The sequence below is a fragment of the Brachyhypopomus gauderio genome, chromosome 15 (assembly GCF_052324685.1).
Source record: "Brachyhypopomus gauderio isolate BG-103 chromosome 15, BGAUD_0.2, whole genome shotgun sequence".
In the NCBI taxonomy this organism is placed as follows: domain Eukaryota; kingdom Metazoa; phylum Chordata; class Actinopteri; order Gymnotiformes; family Hypopomidae; genus Brachyhypopomus; species Brachyhypopomus gauderio.
In genome coordinates this window covers 13,366,522-13,388,337 of record NC_135225.1, presented here as the reverse complement: position 1 = coordinate 13,388,337, position 21,816 = coordinate 13,366,522, and the positions used below count along the sequence as shown (strand labels likewise).

The 21,816-nt window shown below is 43.5% G+C and overlaps 1 protein-coding gene across 3 annotated transcripts; it reads left to right on the top strand.

Moving 5' to 3' along the window:
- The first annotated feature begins 4,089 nt into the window (after positions 1-4,089).
- LOC143476227 (uncharacterized) lies at positions 4,090-21,740 on the top strand. 3 transcript variants are annotated; one of them, XR_013121242.1, is made up of 3 exons: positions 4,090-4,254; positions 7,564-21,335; positions 21,481-21,737. XR_013121242.1 is itself a non-coding variant. In XM_076974305.1 (2 exons), the coding sequence occupies exon 2, from the start codon at positions 16,319-16,321 to the stop codon at positions 16,967-16,969; it is 651 nt and encodes a 216-aa protein (XP_076830420.1). In that variant the 5' UTR covers positions 4,090-4,254; positions 7,564-16,318; the 3' UTR covers positions 16,970-21,740. The 3 variants fall into 3 exon arrangements, 1 of the variants encoding a protein (XP_076830420.1); XR_013121241.1 differs by lacking the exon at positions 21,481-21,737 and adding an exon at positions 5,901-6,473 and having other exon boundaries at positions 7,564-13,325; XM_076974305.1 differs by having other exon boundaries at positions 7,564-21,740.
- The last annotated feature ends 76 nt before the right edge of the window (positions 21,741-21,816 follow it).

Here is a 21,816-nt window from a genome sequence, read left to right as displayed (position 1 = left end):
ATGAACGAATCACTGAACGAATCACTGAGCATGCACAGTTCCCTCGCAATGAATGTGTCTGTCTCCAGATTGGCGGGTGATTCGCTGATTCACAGACCACACTGCAGTTCCCCTGCCGGTTCCCACGGTCGCTGCTGAGCTCAATTACTGAACTGAAAAAGGAACGAATCAGCTGAGGAAGTGATTCGATTCAGTTCGTTCACTCAAACGTTTCATACATTTGAACGTTCACGAATGACACAACACTAGAACAAACAGGCAGACACAACAACAAGACAGCAAACACAGAGCACAGCCGTAACGTCTGCTATGGAGTAATTCTGTGAATTGAAAAAAACTGCATCCTTTTTTTTGAGCCGTCTCGAAAACCACAATTTTACATCCCAGATGACACTCAAACCATGTCAGTAAAGCGAACCTTATTGTCAGGAGTCATACCCACATTATGCTGCATCTGTCTAGCCTGCTGCTCAAACTCAAAAATATTCTTTTCAGGGTTATTTTCATGGAAATTAAAGGATTAGCAATCTCCAACACACTGTCTAACTGTTCCAGAAGAATTCCAAAAAAAACTCAACGTTCTGGACCAGGGCTGAAAAATTAATGCTTCTTCTAAGCACTGTGTTGAGGAAACGGTCTCTCCAGACTCAGTGCTCTGACATCTCCCACTGCTCTGCTTAGCCTCTCTGACACTACTCTAACCCCTCTCCTGCGCTGTCTATCCGTTCAAACAACCCCTCCTCCGGCTCAGCCCTAGCCACAGACCCCTCCTCTGCCCCTGCAATGTTCAAGCAACTAATCAATTTGATCAAAGACAATCATCAGAAGTATTGAGCAGTGGCTCATTCATATTAGTGTATCAGGTATATCCTCTAACCCAGGGATGTCAAAGTCAAATACACCGAGGGCCAAAAAACCAAATTTGCTACAAGCCGAGGGCCAGACTGGTTCAATGTTTATTAAAACATATTGAAATGATTGCACATAGCCTATTGAACCAAGACCTAACACAGTGTATTTTATTTAATGCTTAAATGAATAAAGCAATATTTCAATATTTTCTTATGGATCTGTCAGTAATTTCAAGTGAAAACATTTTTCAACAAGCAAACAGATAAAAACAAACTTGCTTCAAAGAAAACATGTCCTGTACATTAAATGAATAAAGTAATAAAGGTTTGAAAAGTGCTGGAATTTAGGCTAAAGTACTTGAAAATGCTTGAAATTGTAATGACGTCGTTTCACAACAAATAGCTATCTGACTGAACAGTTCTCTTGTATTACGTTAACAAATACGAGCCTCTTGTAATTCCCTGACGAAACATGAGAGAACGTGAAGACGTTAAGATTGGGCATTTTGAAAATAAACAACCATTAAATAATGTGAATAAAAAAGCGAATTATTTTGAATCATTTCGACTATATGTATGAATATTTAACTTAATTAAGTTTAACTGGTGCGCGCAGTTACAAAATTCGAGAGGTGCACGACCTTGCGAATCGACAGCGTGCGGCGCCTTCACGCACGGGCGGAGCCACTGCGATTACGTCATTTTCGCCGCGCAGACCCTCGCCGCTTGTGTGCGCTGCAGTGACTTCGCAGGCTACCGTTGCATTGTGGGGAATGTAGTGTTTGTGCGTGCAAAACACCATCGGACGGCTGTGGCCTGCGGGCCGGTTCTAATAGTAATTAAATATCATCCAGGGGGCCATAGATAATCAATTCCTTGACTTTGACATATGTGCTCTAACCAGTTGATGGAGTCTCTCACTATAATAGGGGTGTCAGGAATAGCCGATGACATAATCAAGTTCACTTGTTTCACCACCACGCCCACATTCCATGCGTACTTAAGCACCAGAACTACACTTCCTGGTTGCGAAGTATTGCCTCCATGTTGTCACGTACCAAGCCTTTATTCCTGACTGTCTTTCTGTGTACCAATCTCTGCTCGTTCCCCAGACCTCGTCTCCTGCCTGATCCCTGGTACCTTCTCGGACTCTGCTTTCGCCTCACGACCCCGGACCGTCCTGACCATCACTACTCCGCTGCAGCCCCATACCAGCACAACACCGCCACTTTGTCTGCACGGCTCGCTATACAGCATTGCCTTAATAAAAACAAGTCATTTCGGCATCAGGATCTCTCTCTGCGTGCTTTATACATTACAAGGGGTTTATCAGGGTTGCCAACTCTCACGCATTGAGCGTGAGACACACGCATTTGACCGTTTTCACACGCTCTCACGCCACACTTCCGATATCTCACACCGAAAAAAAGTATCCAGTTTATTTACCTCAGATCCACATATATGATTCAATACGTTACTAGTTCGCTAGCTCTGGCGCCATTCACCGGCGATATAACACTGAATCTGTGTCCATTTTACGTACGTTTACGTTCTTTACGGTTCTGTATGGCAATGGGAGTACGTATATACTTTTTTGTCCAGTATGTGCACCCGTAGTTACCCTCCCTATTGTCGCGGTTGGCGCTATTTTTACCTCAGTCTGCAGCGAACCCGACTGAGAGAGGTATACTGTGTAGCGCTCTACATAAATTGTGCATTTTAATAGTTAAAACAGTTATTTTGTGAGCGTTTCTAATACACATCGATACTGTAAGCCTAGCGACATGTACTACGGTGTTGCCAGTAATATTTTTGAGTTTTAAACCGGTTTTAAGAGCAAAGTTACATTACAGTTGCATCCCTTTGACCAGATATTTTAATATGTTGAAACAAATGGATAAGTCATGTCTGCTTGAACAGCAAAATCATGTTTGCTCGAACAACAACACCATGTAAGGTATAGAAGAAGATCTAAGCGTTTGGGGGTGGAGAAATCATATATAAAGACGGCATGTACAAACACTTGTTGGGTCTCTCTGATGTAAATGTTAGGATGTGAGATCCCCAGAGATATCTCTGTTTTAATAAAGGCCTTTTTGTTATTGCTATAATTTTGGTATGGTTGTTCCTGCTATCTCCTTCCCATCAAACGAACACGCTGGGCTAAAGTGGTAGGTAGAAGTTTAAAGCCCACAACAATTGGTGACCCCGACGTGATGGGAAGAGAGATTTTTGGAACACTTCTTCTAAAATACCGTTAGTTCGTCCGAGCCGGCTAAAGGTAAAGCAGAATACCTGTTACAACAAAATTTCTGCACATTTGTATAATACCAAATTGTGATGAACTAATGGTGTTTGGTCGATGCTAAATTAAATAGCAATTTTTAAATTTTTTATTGATTGAGGGTGGTAAACCTTACGGTGTCAACAGAGCCCTCAATCTATTAAAGTAAGGTTGAAGATGACTGCAGGCGAGTATCAGTTTTTTTATCAATAACAATGACTGGTGAGGAAATGTGAAACGTATGTAAAAGTTTGATGTAAAATGGTTGGTTTATGGTGTTGGTTTATGTGAGTGGAAAACTTTATAGGAACAAATGACTGTGACTTGTAAAGTAATTCATACAACTAATGTTATGAGACATTAAAAGTATGAGGTGACCAAGACAGGCAGGTGACTATTGTGTGTCTTTAGGTGACATCATTGACCATAAATCATCACAGTCTCTCTGCAAATTAGAATAACTGAAAGAGCAACATGAGAATGTAGGAAGACTGAAGCGAGCGCAGTTAAACCGTAAAATAATCAATTGTGAAAGAGAACTAGCATTGCGATGCAAAATATAAGTTTGTTGGCTTGGGCTATTGGGGAACAGGCCAGGAAGATAGCAGACAGTCAGAAAAATGTGCTACAAGGCCCGGTAATGCCCACAGCTTCCTCACAGGAGAGTGCCACCAAAACTCAGGGAGAAGTAAAAGGAATCTATTCAGTGGTTAATGTAGAAACAAGAACAGTCCAAATAGTTAAAACCCCAATAAAGTGTGTAAAAAACCCATGTTCCAAATAGTTAAAACCCCCAATAAAGAGTGTAAAAAACCCCATGCAAATTCAGTCATTCGACAAGATGAGAGCAAAAAAAGCAGGGGGGGGGGGAGAACTGCGACCAATGAGGAAGTGAGTCTGAGCACTCTGGAGAGACTGACATAGAGGAAGTGGTGAACAACATTAGAACACACTGCACACAGAAGACAGGCAGGCGAGCAGAGGTTAAATAAATAAATAAATAACTAAATAAATAATAAAATAAAATAAAAAACGTGCTAATCCTGCTAAAAGGAATTAAACTAGGAAAGACCAAGAAGGGAGTTAAGGGACCAAGAAAAAGGGAAATAGACAATAAAAGTAAGTCGGGTCGTGCGGTAAGGGTTAACTGCAAATTAATAGGGACTGGGTGGAAATAATTATAGATGGCGCACACACCGGGATAAGCGAAGTGAGTAAGCGACGTAGACATGCCAGAGTGAAACGGTGATGTATTTGGCAAGTTAAACTAGATAAGTTTTGATAAGATATTGGCTTTGGGAGACGTTAGAGGTGTGGTAGCACGTTGATGCACTGTCATACATTCATTGTATAGTTCTGCCTTCATTTGCCATCTCAGCTGTTTCTAGTTTATATCTCATTATTGTCTGGGTTCCTGGTTTTATATGTTCTGATCGTGGGTTATTGTGTTTGTGATCTTGTGTTTTTTCCCTCTGTTACTCTGGCCAGTTGGGTCATAAGTTTGTTTAGGTAAATGTTTAAAAGCTTTGCCGGTATTGGATTTTTACTGGTTCATCTAGCCTCCTTGTCCTTAGTTTGTTTTGATGTCTGGCCATTAATGAAAGTATGATAGATGTTCATGCATTATTAGTGTTTGAATCTGCCTGTCTAGCAGTTTTGTCTTCGGTTTAGGTTACTGACATGTTCCCTTGCTACACATGTTTTTAGCAGTCTGGTTTAGTTAATAAGGTTCTGTTTTGTTTCTGTATCGCTAGTTGCTTTAGTTCCTACAGTGTTTTCCCTGTGCCCCGTGTTATGTTAACACTCCCTTACATATAAATTTCTCTTCCTTGCATAGTCACGGTGGACCTTCATATTCTTAGTGTTAAAGTGCACTGTAAAACCCAACAAGTCCACTAAACTCAAAAGTTTTGCTGTAACCGATTACCTAAGAAATGTTAAGTTCATGCACGGACGTAGTTTTGGGGGGGGACGGGGGGGACGTCCCCCCACTTTTTCAAAAGCCGGTTTTGGTCCCCCCCCCCCAGTTTTTACAGTTAAAACCTAATATTTAAGTAGCAAAAATCACAGTATGGTAATTAGATGATTTTAACCAATAGGCATGCAGGAGCGCATTGTGTCAGACGCTCGGCAAATATTAAATGAAAACAATGAGTTTAGTGATCACTTGAAAATGTTGAGCTTATTGAGATTAAAACTTGAATATCATTGTATGAACTTTAATGTTTTAAGCTGTTTGAACTGTTTTGCAGTTTTGCTTACAAATAGAATAACTTTAATGAGTTCACCACACTGTCAGGGAATACAGTGTTTACTGTATTAAGTTACTGTTTAAGTTAAGTGCCTTTCAGTATGCAGAAAGCACAACTAACCTGCTACATGAAGTACCCCTCACTAGACATAATGGAGCATTAGGTGAGGCCCTCTGTTAAATGGCCAGTACATGCAGCATCCGCCATTTCTAAAGTCACATGGTTGGATAAGTCAACTCCCACAAGTTATCAGAGCCAAGCAGCATACATCCGGGTGTCCCAATGCTCACACCTTAACTGGTTTAGAAAAGGGTGTACGCAGGCAGTGTACGCGTACAGGGGCCCGCCCCAGACTCCTCAATATGTTCTCTATCTGCAACAGGGGTGGGAGTACCCACCAATGAGATTTAACTCAAGTTTAAGAGGGAGGGGTCGGGCAAGGGGGAACGGTGGTCAGGGTTGTCCTGGCAACTGTGGTCGTGGCATGTCAGGTGGATGTTTCTTTGTGGGCAGGAGTGTTACTGGTCAAGGGAGTGTCCTCAGAACGCCGTTGGACAAGGGAGGTCCAGAAGTCCGTATGTACCAGCACCAAACCAAAGCTGTGGCAGACCCCATGCTGCCCCTCACTGCCCGTACTCAAAGGTTGTCATTTCTGGTTGAAACAAAGGAGCAACTCATTCAGCATTCAACTGTGTTTTACCTGATGCTGATTCTGTGACCAAAGCTGCATAAAGCTGTTCCAATGACTGTGCAATGTGGCCAGCAGGCCATTAACCACAACTTCCTCATATCAGAGACTGCACCTGATAACCTCTGCAGAAGAGACATTTTTAAACTTAGGAGCTACTGTGTTATGTAGCCCTCTAGGACTGGTGATCTCCACGGAATGGCCTCCCACAGTTCACATATTCTGGAGCCAGACTCCTGCACTGCGAGGAGCGTCCACTCTGTCTTCATGGCCTGGGAGCTGTGGATCACTCTGAGCCTCGCGTCCTGCCGCCCGACCCATTGCATGTTACTTTGTTTTATGACCCAATAGGGGATCCATATTTTGGGGAGGAATTTGAGGAAGAGCTACAGGATCAGGTATGTCTCCCATATTAGTGGAGCCTGAGGGTGTGGTGGTCCCTGTGGGGCTGACACCTGCTTAGCTACACTGGTATGATTAGGAGAGCCACTATAGCTAAGAATTGGGTAATAACTAATATTCCATGTGTGAGCTATGCTAAGTCTTGTAATACTTGGTTTATTAAAACAATGTCATTTGTCAAACTATTCGAATGTGATATGTTGAGCAGGTTCCAGGAGAGAGAATGCTGCGATCATCTTGACCATAATTTAATTTTAGATCAGATAACAGCTTCTCTGTGGTCAGAGGGACCTCATGACGTTGGCTTCATCTCACAGCCACCAGCTGCGTTTGAGACACAGGCAGATTACTCTAGATGTTTCTGAAACACCCCTTTGTGTTTCAGGAAAAAGGGGGGGGGGGGGGGGGGCAGGAAGGTGCTGATTTATTACATCAACTTGTTTAAATAAATAAAACAGCACACATAGTCACAAGACATTCATTATATATTCTAACCAGTCACAGCGTCATGGCTTTTGTAAAATTACAAATGTTCACACTACAGAAGGTTTTGTGTTTTAAAACTGAATGTTTTCGCTTGAAGGAATTAATATGGCATGGTATGTTACAGGGTCCGGCACATGAGTGTGTAACTGAGGTGGCATATGCAGCTAAATGGAACCAATCCCTGGGGTAGAGAACATGCGTGCAGGTTCAGGAGTCGAGATGGTGGTGTTGAATCAGGATTTGTGGTGGTAATGGAAGCTCAGGGAGACGCAGGCGAGTTCCGGGTAGCGCATTCAGGTAAAACTGGGTAGTACAATCAGCACAGAAGGCTGAGTTTTTGGCTGTTATTGCAGCACTAAGGTGGGTGGAAGGCAAGGAAGTTAACATCTGTACACACTCGGCGTACGTTGTAGGAGTGGTTCATGTAGAACTCTGTACAAAGAGAGTAGGTTACACCACTTCAGAAGGTAAATTTATTAAATGACAAGAAGATGTAAAAGGTGTTGTTACTATTGGTAAGAGTTGCTATCATTAAATGTTCAAGTTATCAAAAGGGGGCAATTTAATACAGAGTTAAAAGAACTGTGTCATGTTTTCCAGGCGCTCGTGTCCTGGACGTGGCCAGGCGGCTTCCCTCGGCGCTGAAGCAGCGAGACGACTTCGGCACCGTCGTCCTTCACGTGGGGGCTGTCGACACCTTCGCCCGGCGCAGCGAGATCCTGAAGGAGCACTACCGATCGCTTCTGGACACCGCGCGGAAGAAGACGTCGGCCAGGCTTGTTGTCTCCGGTCCGCTTCCAACGTTCCGGCGAGGGTGCGAGTTATTTAGCCGTCTTTTCTGTCTCCACAGCTGGCTCCGGGACACCTGTAGCAGCGCCGGCGTGGACTACATCGACAACTGGGAGAGTTTCCGAGAACGTCCATCACTCTACCGCCGAGATGGACTTCACCCCAGTCGCCTAGGCTCGGCAGTCCTCTCCAGGAACATCGAGGACGTGCTACGCCAGGCCTGACCAGCCACAACAAACCACGCAAATCAGCTAAGTAGAACTTACTTACCTAACTACCAAACCATTGAGACTGTGTCTGTTAGCCGTGGCAGGTATAAGAATAACAGGGCGATATGTTTTAAAAATCTAATTAAAATTAAATTAAATAATCAACATGAAGTGAGCAGCAATATTAAGCTAAGGCTAGGACTTTTAAACATTAGATCGCTTGCATCAAAAGCTGTGATAGTAAACGAAATAATCTCAGATAACAGACTAAATGCACTCTGTTTAACAGAAACATGGGCTAGAGTAGACGAATATGTAGGTTTTAATGAAGCAGCTCCTCCTGGATACAGTTATGTTCATCAGCCCCGTATCACAGGGCGTGGAGGTGGAGTAGCCACAATATATGACACAGATATAGGTTTTACTGTAAAACCAACCACCTCTATTAACTCATTCCAGGTTTTGATAGGTGAAATAGGCAATAATCTTATAGGCAATAAAACAAAGCTTAAATTAGTGACCATCTATCGACCGCCGGGTCCCTACTCAGAATTTCTTCAGGAATTTGCTGAGTTTCTTTCGGAACTAGTCTTAACCATCGAGAGATTTGTAATTGTGGGTGATTTCAACATTCATTATGAAAATGAATCAGACCCACTGAAAATTGCGTTCGACTCCATACTAGATTCAGTAGGTATAGCCCAAAATGTGACAGGGCCTACCCACCGCTGCAAACACACCTTAGACTTAATACTTACTTACGAATTAAACATAGAACATTTGGCAGTCATCCCCCAAAATGACGCCATTTCAGATAATTCCTTACTAATATATGAAATGACTTTATACAATGTACATCAGATGCGCCATACAAAAACCACGCGCACTATCACATCCGACACTGCAGCAACATTTATAAACTTACTGCCAGAGCTACCGAACACTATGCCACTGCAGCCCAATGAATTGGAACAGGCAACACAACAGTTTTGTTCCACACTCAGCAATACCTTAGACAGTGTAGCTCCAATTAAAACAAAATTAATTAGGGAGAAAAAGCTTGCACCATGGTATGACGAACACACTCGTCTTCTAAAACAGGCAGCTCGAGCAGCGGAGCGAAAATGGAAATCCACCTCACTAGAAGTGTTTAGAATCACATGGAAAGACGCCATAGTAAAATATAAACATGCCCTAATAAAAGCTAGAGCCGCATACTACTCGACACTGATAGAAAACAACAAGAATAACCCTAGATTTCTCTTCGCGATGGTATCTAAACTAACAAGAAATATCAACGACACTAGTTCTAACACAGCACTTACACACTAGCGATGAATTTTTAAACTTTTTCAATAATAAAATAGATAATATCCGACTACAGAGTCATAATACATCGCAGCCTAACCTCCAATCCAACCCCAGTAGTTTAGTTATTAGTAACTATGCATCCAAAAATATTACTGAGCTAAATATCTTCGATCCTATATCGCAAAAAGAGCTCACAACACTGATTAATTCGTCTAAGCCTACATCATGTATATTTGACCCAGTTCCAACCCGTCTATTTAAAGACCTACTCCCAGCCATTGCAGGGCCCTTACTTAATATGATTAACTCCTCCCTTAACCTAGGTTACATGCCCAAACAATTAAAATGCGCTGTAATTAGACCCTTGATTAAAAAACAGAATCTCGATCCGCAGATTCTAGCTAACTATAGACCCATTTCTAATCTCCCATTTATCTCTAAAATTTTAGAAAAAGCAGTTTCCAATCAGTTAAACCACTATCTCCAATCAAATAGTATCCATGAAAAGTTCCAATCAGGATTTAGACCAAACCACAGCACTGAAACAGCATTACTCAGGGTAGTGAATGATCTACTAATATCGGCCGATAATGGGCTTGTCTCGTTCCTTATACTGTTAGATCTTAGTGCAGCTTTTGATACTGTAGACCACAACATTTTGCTGGATAGACTAGAAAACACGGTAGGTATTAAAGGAGTCACACTCTCCTGGTTTAGATCATATTTAACTGACCGCTTCCAATGTGTAAGTGTTAATAATAAAACCTCTAAATCTGTGCAGGTTAAATATGGTGTCCCACAAGGGACAGTCCTAGGACCACTTCTATTCACACTGTACATGTTACCCTTAGGCGAGATTATGCATAAGCATGACATCAGTTTCCATTCCTACGCAGACGACACTCAGCTATATTTATCGGCAAAACCCGATGATTTAGGCGCAAACAGTAAGATTGAGAAATGTGTAGAAGAGATAAAACATTGGATGGCGTGTAACTTTCTAGCACTAAATCCCGATAAAACAGAATTAATAATAGTTGGGTCTAGGACTGCGAGAGACAAGATACATAATGTAGCATTGAATCTACATTCTTGTACTATAACCCCAGCGCAGAGGTAAAGAACTTGGGTGTCACAATAGACCCAGATCTCTCGTTCGATACACATATTAATAATATAACTAGGGTAGCGTTCTTTCACTTGCGCAACATTGCCAAAATTAGAAACATATTAAATATTAGTGACGCAGAAAAACTAATCCATGCATTCATATCCTCTCGTTTAGATTATTGCAACAGTCTCCTAGCTGGATGCTCTGGTAAATCGATAAACAAACTCCAGCTGGTTCAGAACGCAGCAGCACGAGTTTTAACAAAAACTAAAAAGTTTGATCACATTAGAAATGAAATGAAATGAAATGTGCCATGAAATGTGAAATGAAATGAAATGTGCCATATTTTGTCAATTGTGATTTTTACACCCCAATCGAAATTTGTCCTCCGCTTTTAACCCATCTGTGCAGTCAGAACACACACACACACTAGTGATTACTAGGGGGCTGTGGATCACACGTGCCCAGAGCGGTGGGCAGCCCTAGCCCGGCGCCCGGGGAGCAGTTGGGGTTAGGTGCCTTGCTCAAGGGCACCTCAGTCATGACCTGTCTGGGAATCGAACCCACGACCCTCCGGTCACAAGACCAGTTCCCTAACCGCCAGGCCATGACTGCCCATTAGTCCCGTACTATCGTCATTACACTGGCTGCCAATTAGATTCCGTATTGACTATAAAATACTTTTATTAACATATAAAACGCTGCATGGCTAGCTCCAGACAATCTTAGTGAACTTATTGAACAATATAACCCAGCGCGTTCACTTCGCTCGCAGGACGCAGGGTTATTAACTGCTCCTAGGATCAAAAAGATAACAGCAGGTGGAAGAGCCTTTTCTTTTAAAGCTCCACAATTGTGGAATAATCTTCCTGCCTCTATTCGGGACTCAGACACAGTCTCAATGTTTAAAACTTGATTAAAGACTCATCTGTTTAGTTTGGCCTTTGATTAATCTGTTACATAGTTACTACATCTCGTATCTTTTCTCCGAGGTTCACCTGGAGAGTAACATTGCAGTCGGAGCCTACAATACCAGCATCGCTGCTCCGACATGGAATGAAAGCCTGGCGTTCATCAACAGACATTTACAGTGACAATATCAAAACCCAGAACTTTCATTTTTACCTTTACTTATGGCGCATTTCCACTAGGGCCTGCTTGGCGCGGTACGGTTCGATACGGGTCGGTTTGTGAGTGTTTCCATTAGTACCAGGACCCGTTTAGCCGGCCCCTTTGGGTACTTTTTTCGTACCGACTCGCTCGAGGTTCTAACCGTTCCGAAGCGGTACAGTTCTGTGACGTGGAGGAACAGCATGACACTGATTGGCCAGGGAGTGTCGTCACAGGGTGCGTCAGGAGAGCGACTCCTCCGCTATGCTATGGACTCCTCAGCCATTTTTAAAACCCAAGGAGCGAAGTCTGTTCCCTGGTCAAACGCCGAGATACAAACCTTTCTGTTAATAATCAGCGATCAAAAAATCCAGGGTGAACTGGACGGGGGCACTAGAAATGTAAAGGTTTTTAGCGATGTTTCCGCGCTAATGGCCACTCATGGCTACCAGCGGTCCGTTCAGCAGTGCCGGTCGGTCCAAGCTAAAAAAGCTTAACGCGATTACCGGGCGGTGAAGGACCATAACGGACGCAGCGGAGCAAACCGCAAAGACTGGAAATGGTTCCAGCAAATGGATGTCGTATACGGTCACCGGCCAGCCAGTAACGGAAGAGAAAACGTGCTGGACACGACGATGTCGGTGCTGGAGGCCACGGAGAATGGTGAGTGTATTGTGATTTCACAGTTTTACTACTAGGCTCGTAAAAGATGTAATATGAACGTAATATGAACGCATCTATTGTAAACGCAGGAATTTAGAGCTGTGTTTGTAGTTAATGTTACCACCACAGTCACTACTGTACAATAGCTAGCTCTTAGCCTTGCTAGTTAGCTGTAGCCATAGCAGCGATGACGTGCTACACATTTTGTGCAGTTACGCTATATTGTTGTTGCTTTCACGGGAATACTTGTGTTTAATATTTGTTATTTTTTACGTTCAAGATTCCCCTTCCATTGACGAGGCGAGCGGAGTTGGCGGAAAATGTTTCCTTCAACCGGGCTTTCCTCGGGGTGCTTGGCGAACTTGTGAACACCATGCGAGACAGACGCCAGTAAAAGCACACAAAATGTTGCTTGTAGTACTATAAATATTTATTTCATATAAAGCTATACGTATATATTTGCTTTTTGCACTTTTTTAAACTATAACTATAATTTACATATGTTGTACTTTAAATATCTATTTCATAATAAAGTTTGATTTCATTTGATTGTATGACTGATGCTTTTTATGCAGGGTGTATTCAGCCTGTTTGAGTAATACCAAATTATTATCAATAATTAGAGCAACCACATACAATAATGAAGATAAAGATAAATAAGATACAATAATGCTATTTGTTAAGGGGTGTTGTGCCGGTGTTGTGGTCGCATACAAATGATGTCACGACACTACAACCCGCGCGCCAACAGCGACTCCACCCACATTGGGGTGGTTCACCATTGTAATGGAAACACAACGCGACCGTACCGTTCCGTTGCGAAGCGACCCGTATCGAACCGTACCGCGCCAAGCAGGCCCTAGTGGAAATGCGCCATTAGTCTGATTGTGTGATTTGTGTGTGACTTGTGTATTTGTCTGTATTTTGTGTAATTTGTGTGTTAACGGGCCGCCCAATGGAGGATGGGTTCCCTTTTGAGTCTTGGTTCTCCCGAGGTTTCTTCCTAATCCCCACCATCATAGGGAGTTTTTCCTCGCCACTGTCGCCTTTGGCTTGCTCATTAGGGTTCTGGACCCATAGTATTGTTAACCTTTTAAATCCTGTAAAGCGCTTTGTGACAACATGTGTTGTGAAAAGCACTATACAAATAAACTTTGATTTGAGCTGCAGACGTGGATGCTAAAAAGAGGCAGGATATGTTACAGGAGCCCATCAGATGGTTTGCAGGGCAGAGGACAGTGGTCTCCTCTGCCATAGGATTCAGAGCTACGTAAACTACAGGAAAAATGTTGTGGTTAAATAAGGGTGGTAAATGGGGTAGGGAGATTTGGAAAGGACCTAACGGGAGACCGATTTTACCAAGTCAATTGATAAATTAGTGTTTTCTGAAGCACACGGGGTAGCAAAAATGAAGGAACATGTGTCACTGGTCACACCCATACTTAACTGACTTAATAGCAGACTGGACTGAAAATGTGAATATCTGTAAAGCACATAACTTGTGTTTTAAGACCAGGTCTAAGCAAGTTTCCTGGGCAATAGGAGCCAGGAGAGGAGATCCAGACTGACTACACTGACATGTTAATACCAGTTTGGGGACTAAGGTATTTGTTAGTGACTGTGGATAAATTCTTATGTTGGGTAGAAGCATTTCCCACCAGGCCAGAGGACCCTAAGTTGGTCTACAAAATGTTGATAAAATTACTGGATACTGCACCATTGTATAATAAATTAAGTGCACTAAATTAAGATAATGGGATGCTACCTAGGAGCTAAAATTTGTGGAACAAAATTTGGGTTTGAGACACAAATATGGGTTGGTTTATCATTCTCAATCTCAGGGTAAATTGGAAAGGATAAATGGTAACAAAGGATAAAGGAAAAGATATGTGCACAAATGTATGTGTTTGTATTGTTGGCCAGAAGATCTTCAGTGAATTTTGTTACAGGATTCACTCCGTATGAGCTCATATGACAGTGAGAATTGAAGCGACAGCGCACGAGACCCACGCACACGGGCGGAGCTACCGTGATTACGTCATTAGGTGGGTGACCATGGGTTGGAGTCCTGCCAAGCACTGAACGATTTGGTGAACAAATCTTTTGAACGAATCTTTTTAGTGAACTGATTCTAATGATTCAGTTCATCTAAAAGAACTGCTTTGCCCATCATTAGCAGATTCCACCAATGAAATAAGCTCCTCACAACCAATTGGGGAGAAGGACTCTAACAGGGCATCAAAGTTGACCAGACAGCTGTCAAGGTGCATTGGCATGTTGACAGGCTCTGAGATAGCACTACAATTTTTTTCCCAAATTTTATCAATCTTGGGTGAGTTTCCCAAAACGTTCTTAACGCTAAGTACTTCGTAACCTCGTACTTACGAACGTTCTTAAATTTACGCCAGTTTCCCAAAAGTCTTCATAACCCACGTTGTACTTAAACTCGTTCGTAAATCTACGAGTGGTCTGACCCTGTCGTAACTCGCTAAGTTGTTCTTAACCTGAAGTTCACGCGCAGTTCTGTCTGAAAAACGATAGAGGCCGCTGATTATCCCTTTAAAAATGCTACGAACCATGCACGCTTGTGTGTACAAACACGAATCCACGAACAGTTAAATGTACCTTTGAAAGCGTAATTGCGTCACATTAATTAGATCCAACGTCCTTAGTTCAATACTGCGCATTAATATACATACTACCGTAAATTAAAATGATTGTTTTCACGAAATACAACATACTATTAATATTAGTGGTGGGCCGTTAGTGGTGGGCCGTTAATTAATATACACATATAACTGCAGACAATCTTTTTCTATCTGGAGCCTTTGGCTTTCAATAGAAATTAACTCCTTGCTACATTCATTGTCAAGAGCATGTGAAGGCCTTTCAATATGTTTTGCAGAGGAAGGGCCAGGAGATGGGACAGGACTGTTGGAGGGAAAAGAAGGTTTCACAGGGGATGCAGGTGAGGTGGGGTAGTCAGGAACTCATTTGAGGATACATCTATCCCCTCAGTCATGCCTTGGGTTGCAGTTGGGCCCAGTATTCCCAGGGATTTTTCCTCTTCTGGTGTAGATGATTGACCCCCACCAGTCTTAGCCCTCTCTTTCCCAAGTTCCACTAACTTTCTTTTTGCATGACTAGCGAAGTCATGCCATTTTTCCGTATGTCAATTGCAGATCTCTTGTATGCACTGCAGGCATTTATTTTCTGGGCAATTTCTTCCCATTTCTGTTTTTTTCTTTATTTGTTGAGCTTCCACGAGCTTTGGATAATAGTATGCTCTTGTTTTCTTCAATTTCGTCCAGCATTTGTGTTAGTTCGTCCTCAGAAAAATTTAGTTTGCGTGGTCGGTTTGCCAGGCTTGCTGCTTGATTGCTTCTAAAGATTATTAGAATAGGTTAATTGCCTATTTATAGGTAGGCTTGGCATGCGATGGACAGCAATGAGCTATTTAAATTTTTTTACATACATGTTGTGTAAATACATTGTGTAAATTTGTTTGTTTGATTTCATGATTATTAGTTACATAATGACACTTTTGTGGCTAAATAATATAGAAATGTATGTAAATCGGTTGTTCAGTTTTTGACTGGCAGACCCTGTTCTGTGCAAACGCGGGGGCGGAGTCAAGTAAGTGCTACTTAGGGACTCGTTCGTAAGTTTCAAAGACAAGAAGGGTTTTGGGAAACCAGTGTAAAAACGGCGTTCTTAAAGTCACGTTGTTCTTAAAGTTGTTTGTAAATCACTAAGTTCAATCGCTTTCGGAAAACTTACCCCTTATCATTAAAGAATTTCATGAAATTGTTACTGCTACACTCTAGTGGGATTTGTGAATTTATTTGTTCATGGTTCCTAATTAGGCTGGAAACAGTTTTAAATAGGAGTCTGAAAAGTACCTCATAGGGATCAGCATGCTTGTCTTCTTCGGAATCTTCCTCATCAGATACCGATACTGATAAAGCAATGGGAAAAGAATGTGAGTTTCAGATTTTTCATAAAATCAGAATTTGTTCTATTATTTGATCGTTCTAATAATTGATTACCTGTGGGTGTCACGGTGACAGCTCCGGACCCCTCCCTGTGGGCATGTCATTATGTCGTCTGCGTGCAGTTATGTCCATGTTTGTAGTTCCGTGGGTGTGGGTCATCTGTGAGCATGTTCGTAGTCTCACCTGTGCCTTGTCTCGCGATCACGAGGGTATGTGTTAATCACCTATATAATGTGCGTTCGCGCAATGTCCCAGTTGAGGGGATGCAGCAGGACCCCATTTGTGCCAACCTGCTGCGTCAAGCCCAGGCGGCCGAATCCGAGGCGGAGGCAAAGTGCTTCCGACTGGCCGCACAGAGGGTGTGGAGCAAGAGGCACTGCGCTCCGACCCTGGCATACCCCAAAGAGTACAGCGCTCCGAACCTGGTATACCCCGAGGAGGAATCCAGTGCGCCTATAGTGGTGGGAGTGGGTGGGAGTATTACCTCAGTATTACCTCAGTATTACGTCAGCTTACCTCCGTCCGTTTGCTCCTCCCATTCCGAGCACACCAGCGAGAGCGAGGCTGAGGACCACGATTCAATCTATTCGGAGGTGACTGTGCGTTCGGAGAAGGGGTGTCCTCAAGGGGAGGAGTTTCCTCATGCCCCCTCGGAGAAGAGCAACATGAGTTGCTCCCACTACCCGGCCTCTGAGGAGCCAATGTCGCTGGGTCAGGGCGACTTCGAGGGAGAGGAGGAGATGGAGATGTCTGGCGGTGAGGTGAAGCTGTCCCCAGGAGTGCGAGCAAGCGGTGGCATAGTCCGCGGCTCGATGTGAGGGTCTGGAGTGCCCTTGGAAGTGCCACACAAAGCCGCCAGCAAGCGGCGAAGGGCAAGCCCCCCGGTAGTGCCCAAAAAAGCACCCGAGGCGTCCCCAAAGAAAGGACCGGGTGTTCAGTCAGCGGGTGCACCGAGCAGCGCAACGCGCGCTCGGAAGACCGTCCCGAAGACCGGAGGGACTTCGCCGCCTGTTCCACCTGCGACCCCAGGAGGGGTCGCGCCTCTGTTAGCGCTCTGTCTGTTTGTCCGTCCCAATGTTTTTCCCTAATCCCCTTTTCCCTCTTGTGCTGTTTGTGTTTCATGTGCCGGTGTGTGTGTTTGTGCCCGTTTTAAATGTTTTTTCCCCTGTCTTCCCAGGGAGGATGTTTTAGAGCTGTTCGCGGCGGTTCCCGCCATCGGGGGAGAAGGCTCTCGGGGGCTCGTGAGTTCAGCGGCTCCGGACTTGCCCGTTGGTATAGATTCGGGGCTTTCCAGCTTCGCGGGATGCCCCGGGAGTAGTGAACCCCTGGTGGCGGGCTCTGTCACGATGACAGCTCCGGACCCATCCCTGTGGGCGTGTCGTTATGTCGTCTGCGTGCAGTTATGTCCATGTTTGTAGTTCCGGGGGTGTGGGTCGTCTGTGAGCGTGTTTGTAGTCTCACCTGTGCCTTGTCTCGAGATCAGGAGGGTACGTGTTAATCACCTATATAATGTGCGTTCGCACAATGTCTTGTGCTCGTCTTTGTCTACAGTTCCGTGCCTGTGTAAGTGTCGTGTGGAAGTGCTTGCGCATTGAGCTTAATGTTGTTTTGTGTAATTAAACGTTGTGTTGCACCGCACTACGCTCGTCGTGCCTCCTTCCTTCGAGCGTCACAGTGGGGAAGTAAGACGGTTCCTCATAATCGGCAACATCCCTGTCAGATGGTCCTTCTGCGGGTATATCTATTGAAAAAATTTATAGAAATGATAAAATATAGGCTCATCATCGTTAATTGTGCATATCTATTTCACTATGAAGTTCTTCTTCCGGTTTTCAAGAAAGGCAGTCGCACTTTATCTCTGCTCCAGCACTCCCTCCCTTCTGCTCTGCTTGGCTTAGATTCTCTGTCTTGTCTTAGTAACCTGACGTTGCTCTTCGAATCTTCAACGAGAATTTTATCAGGTGGTCTCTCAACGCAATTGACACTATTTTTTCCACGAAGAGTCAATGGTGCGGGAGAACCCACATGCCCGGACGATACGTTCTCATCTGGATATGTGTTTGACTCATGGGGGACCTGGCGTAGTTTGTGTCTTGCGCCTCTCTCCCTGGAAGATGTTGAGGACGTGTTCTTATTTGGAACTTTGTTCGCTGTGGCTCTGCTGATTGGATTAGGCATTGCCCTGGTGTATCGGAAAATTGATAAAGTGGAGTCAGTCATTGAACGTCCACGTCAAGTGCCCAACATGACTGATGCGGTGGGTAGAGCTGTTGGAACACAGACTGTGACTGTTAGTAAAAGCTTGGAGGTGATCACGGATGGAATCAATGCTCTACGTGCGAAGATGGATCTGTTGGGAGACCGCTGCCTTAAAGAGGAGTTTGTGTGCTCAAATTCCCAAGGACGAGCTCCTTGCTAAATTCTTCATTCTTCTTATCTGCATTGGCGCCCAAACAAATTTCTCCCAGAAGGTTGTCATCTTGGTTACCTGCTCCTACCCCCACACAGAGACTGTCAGAGATGGCTCTCGCCTTCCACCGTGAACTTTGACACAAAAACTCTGTGCCAGGCCTCTGGCTCCCCCTCCCCATCTGAATGAATCATGCCTCTCACTGCTTACTGTCTGTGTTATCAATGCTTGTATGTGCTATGGGAATTTTTTGCATGCACACAGACTGTTGTCCTGTTGCGACAGGACATGTTATCTCTTTATGTTTCTCTCCCCACCCTGTGGCATGTAGGGCTGCGCGCAAATTAACGTCCTATTGCGGCTTCTCCGACTCAGGGCTCCCAGTGCCTTAACACTGGTCCCGGGGAATGTCATCTCACTTTGTACTTGTACAATGTGACAATAAAGCTCATCTGTATCTGTATCTGTTAATTATAAATCTTTTTTCTTGCTACTTACTAGGTACTTGCACTGTTAGCCTGATTCTTGGGGTCACAGTAGCGCACGGTCTTTCGACATTAGCTTCACCATAACATAAGATTGTAAAATGAAAAAATACATCAGACTCACACCTTTAAAAACAAAACACCCCATTCATATACAATGTTTCGAAATAAATAAAATTACTTATGGTGCGACATTGCTGATCCACAATAGCAACAAGGCAAAACAGAGATCAATCTGTCATGATTAAGTAAGAATAATACCACTGGACACTTTAAAAAGAGGTTGGTGCTTGGCATCATTGTTTTTCTTCTGTTAACCATGGTTATCTTTAAAGAAACACGTGCAATCATCATTGCACTGCACAAAAATGGCCTAACAGGGAAGAGTATCGCAGCTAGAAAGATTGCATCTCAGTCAACAATCTATCGCGTCATCAAGAACATCAAGGAGAGAGGTTCCATTGTTGTCAAAAAAGCTCCAGGGCACCCAAGAAAGACCAGCAAGCGCCAGGACCGTCTCTTAAAAGTGTTTCAGCAATGGGATCGGGCTACCAGCAGTGCAGAGCTTGCACAGGAATGGCAGCAGGCAGGTGTGAGTGCATCTGCACGCACTGTGAGGCGGAGACTCTTGGAGCAAGGCCTGGTCTCAAGGAGGGAAGCAAAGAAGCCACTTTTCTCCAGAAAAAAACATCAGGGACAGACTGATATTCTGCAAAAGGTACAGGGAGTGGACTGCTGAGGACTGGGGTAAAGTAATTTTCTCTGATGAATCCCCTTTCCGATTGTTTGGGACATCTGGAAAACAGCTTGTTCGGAGAAGACGAGGTGAGCGCTACCACCAGTCTTGTCTCATGCCAACTGTAAAGCATCCTGAAACCATTCATGTGTAGGGTTACTCCTCAGCCAAGGGAATCGGCTCTCTCACAGTCTTGCATAAAAAAACAGCATGAATAAAGAATGGTACCAGAATGTCCTCCGAGAGCAACTTCTCCCAACCATCCAAGAGCAGTTTGGTGATCAACAATGCCTTTTCCAGCATGATGGAGCACCTTGCCATAAATGGCTCAGGGAACAAAACATCGAGATTTTGGATCCGTGGCCTGGAAACTCCCCAGATCCCATTGAGAACTTGTGGTCAATCATTAAGACAGTGGTTGCCAAAGTGGGGGGCGCGCCCCCTAGGTGGGGTGCGGAGCTATTGCAGGGGGGGCGCGGAGCTTGAAAGTAAAACGTGCACATGTGTCAATATTAGGGATGCACCGATTCCGATATTAATATCTGAAAAAATTCTAGATCGGGTATCGGGGACAATGTGACCGATCCATAAAAACAGATCTATTCAGTCTAATTCTATGCTTGTATTGCTTGCTTTTCAACATTTCAACATGAGTTAGTTTAACATTAATACTCGCGCTGGTGGTATTCCACTTAGTCAGTTTATTTGCTGGTTGGCCAAAATAAACCTGGGCTCCAGCAATACTTCACTGTTCATACATGAACTGGTGAGTTGTCCAAAGCTCATTTAATGCGTTACTTACAGAAATAAATTAAAGAGCAGTGGTCTGACTCGGTCTACGGCAGAAAGCTAAAAAAACAATATTCCATACGTGCGCTCAACTCGCTCCCTTAAAGAGACAGTACACATATTTCTGGCCGTTACATGCTTTGTGCTCTGCGTGATGTCTGCGCTTGCAAACTAGCCGCATATGTATTGCTGTTTCTCTTATTTCATCTCCTTATTTATTTTAAATTAAATTTAGAATTCTTGAACCATTTAAAAGGTTTCTTGCAGTTTATTTTTTTCATGTTTGACCAAAGTTGTGAACCTATTGTTTTTGTAAGTTTTCAACACATCCCTAGTCAATGGGGGGGGGGGGGGGGTGTAGGCGGGGTGCCTACACCACTGCATTAAGCACCACTGCATTAAGAGATGGGTGGACAAACACAAACCTGCACATTCTGACAAAATGCAAGCATTGATTGTTGTAACGAATGCAGTAATATAAGCATTTTGTTTGTGTAAATTTATTCATTTTCTTTTAATATCTATTCATATTTGTATATTTTGATTATTATGTGTACAAGAATTGTGTAAGAATTGTTTAGTTAATAACACCTAACCATGTCAGCAGTGAGGTCATCAGTTGGTCACGTGATGCACTTGGGGGGAAGGGATGTAAGTTTCGCAAAAAGTTAGTCGGTGTGTGCAAGCGGCTTACAAAAGGACAAAGAGCTTGGAAGAAAATTGACTTCTAGCTATGCCTAACCTTCTGGTTGGAGGTGCACACGGTATGATCAATTGAGTAAAATATTCTTGTCTGTATGTGTGTGTAAATTAGGTTGAAGAACATTAGCGTTTTATGTAATAATTCGTTAAATAATTCATAGACCGGAACATGATGTTTTCGTTGACGTATATTGTATTTTATTTCAGTGTTCACGGTGGTCTTGGAAGTGTAAGACAGAAAACAACCTGTAATAAACTTTAAACCATCAGTCGGAGCGCGGCACCTTTTTCAACTAGTAAAGAAAAGGTTGGGATTAGCTATAATTGTGCAAGAATGGACTGCTATCAGTCAGGATTTGGTCCAGAAGTTGATTGAGAGCATGCCAAGGAGAATTGCAGAGGTCCTGAAGAAGAAGGGTCAACACTGCAAATATTGACTTGCTGCATTAACTCATTCTAACTGTCAATAAAAGCTTTTGTTACTCATAATATGATTGCAATTATATTTCTGTATGTGATAAAAACATTCCGGTCCCGCCCTTC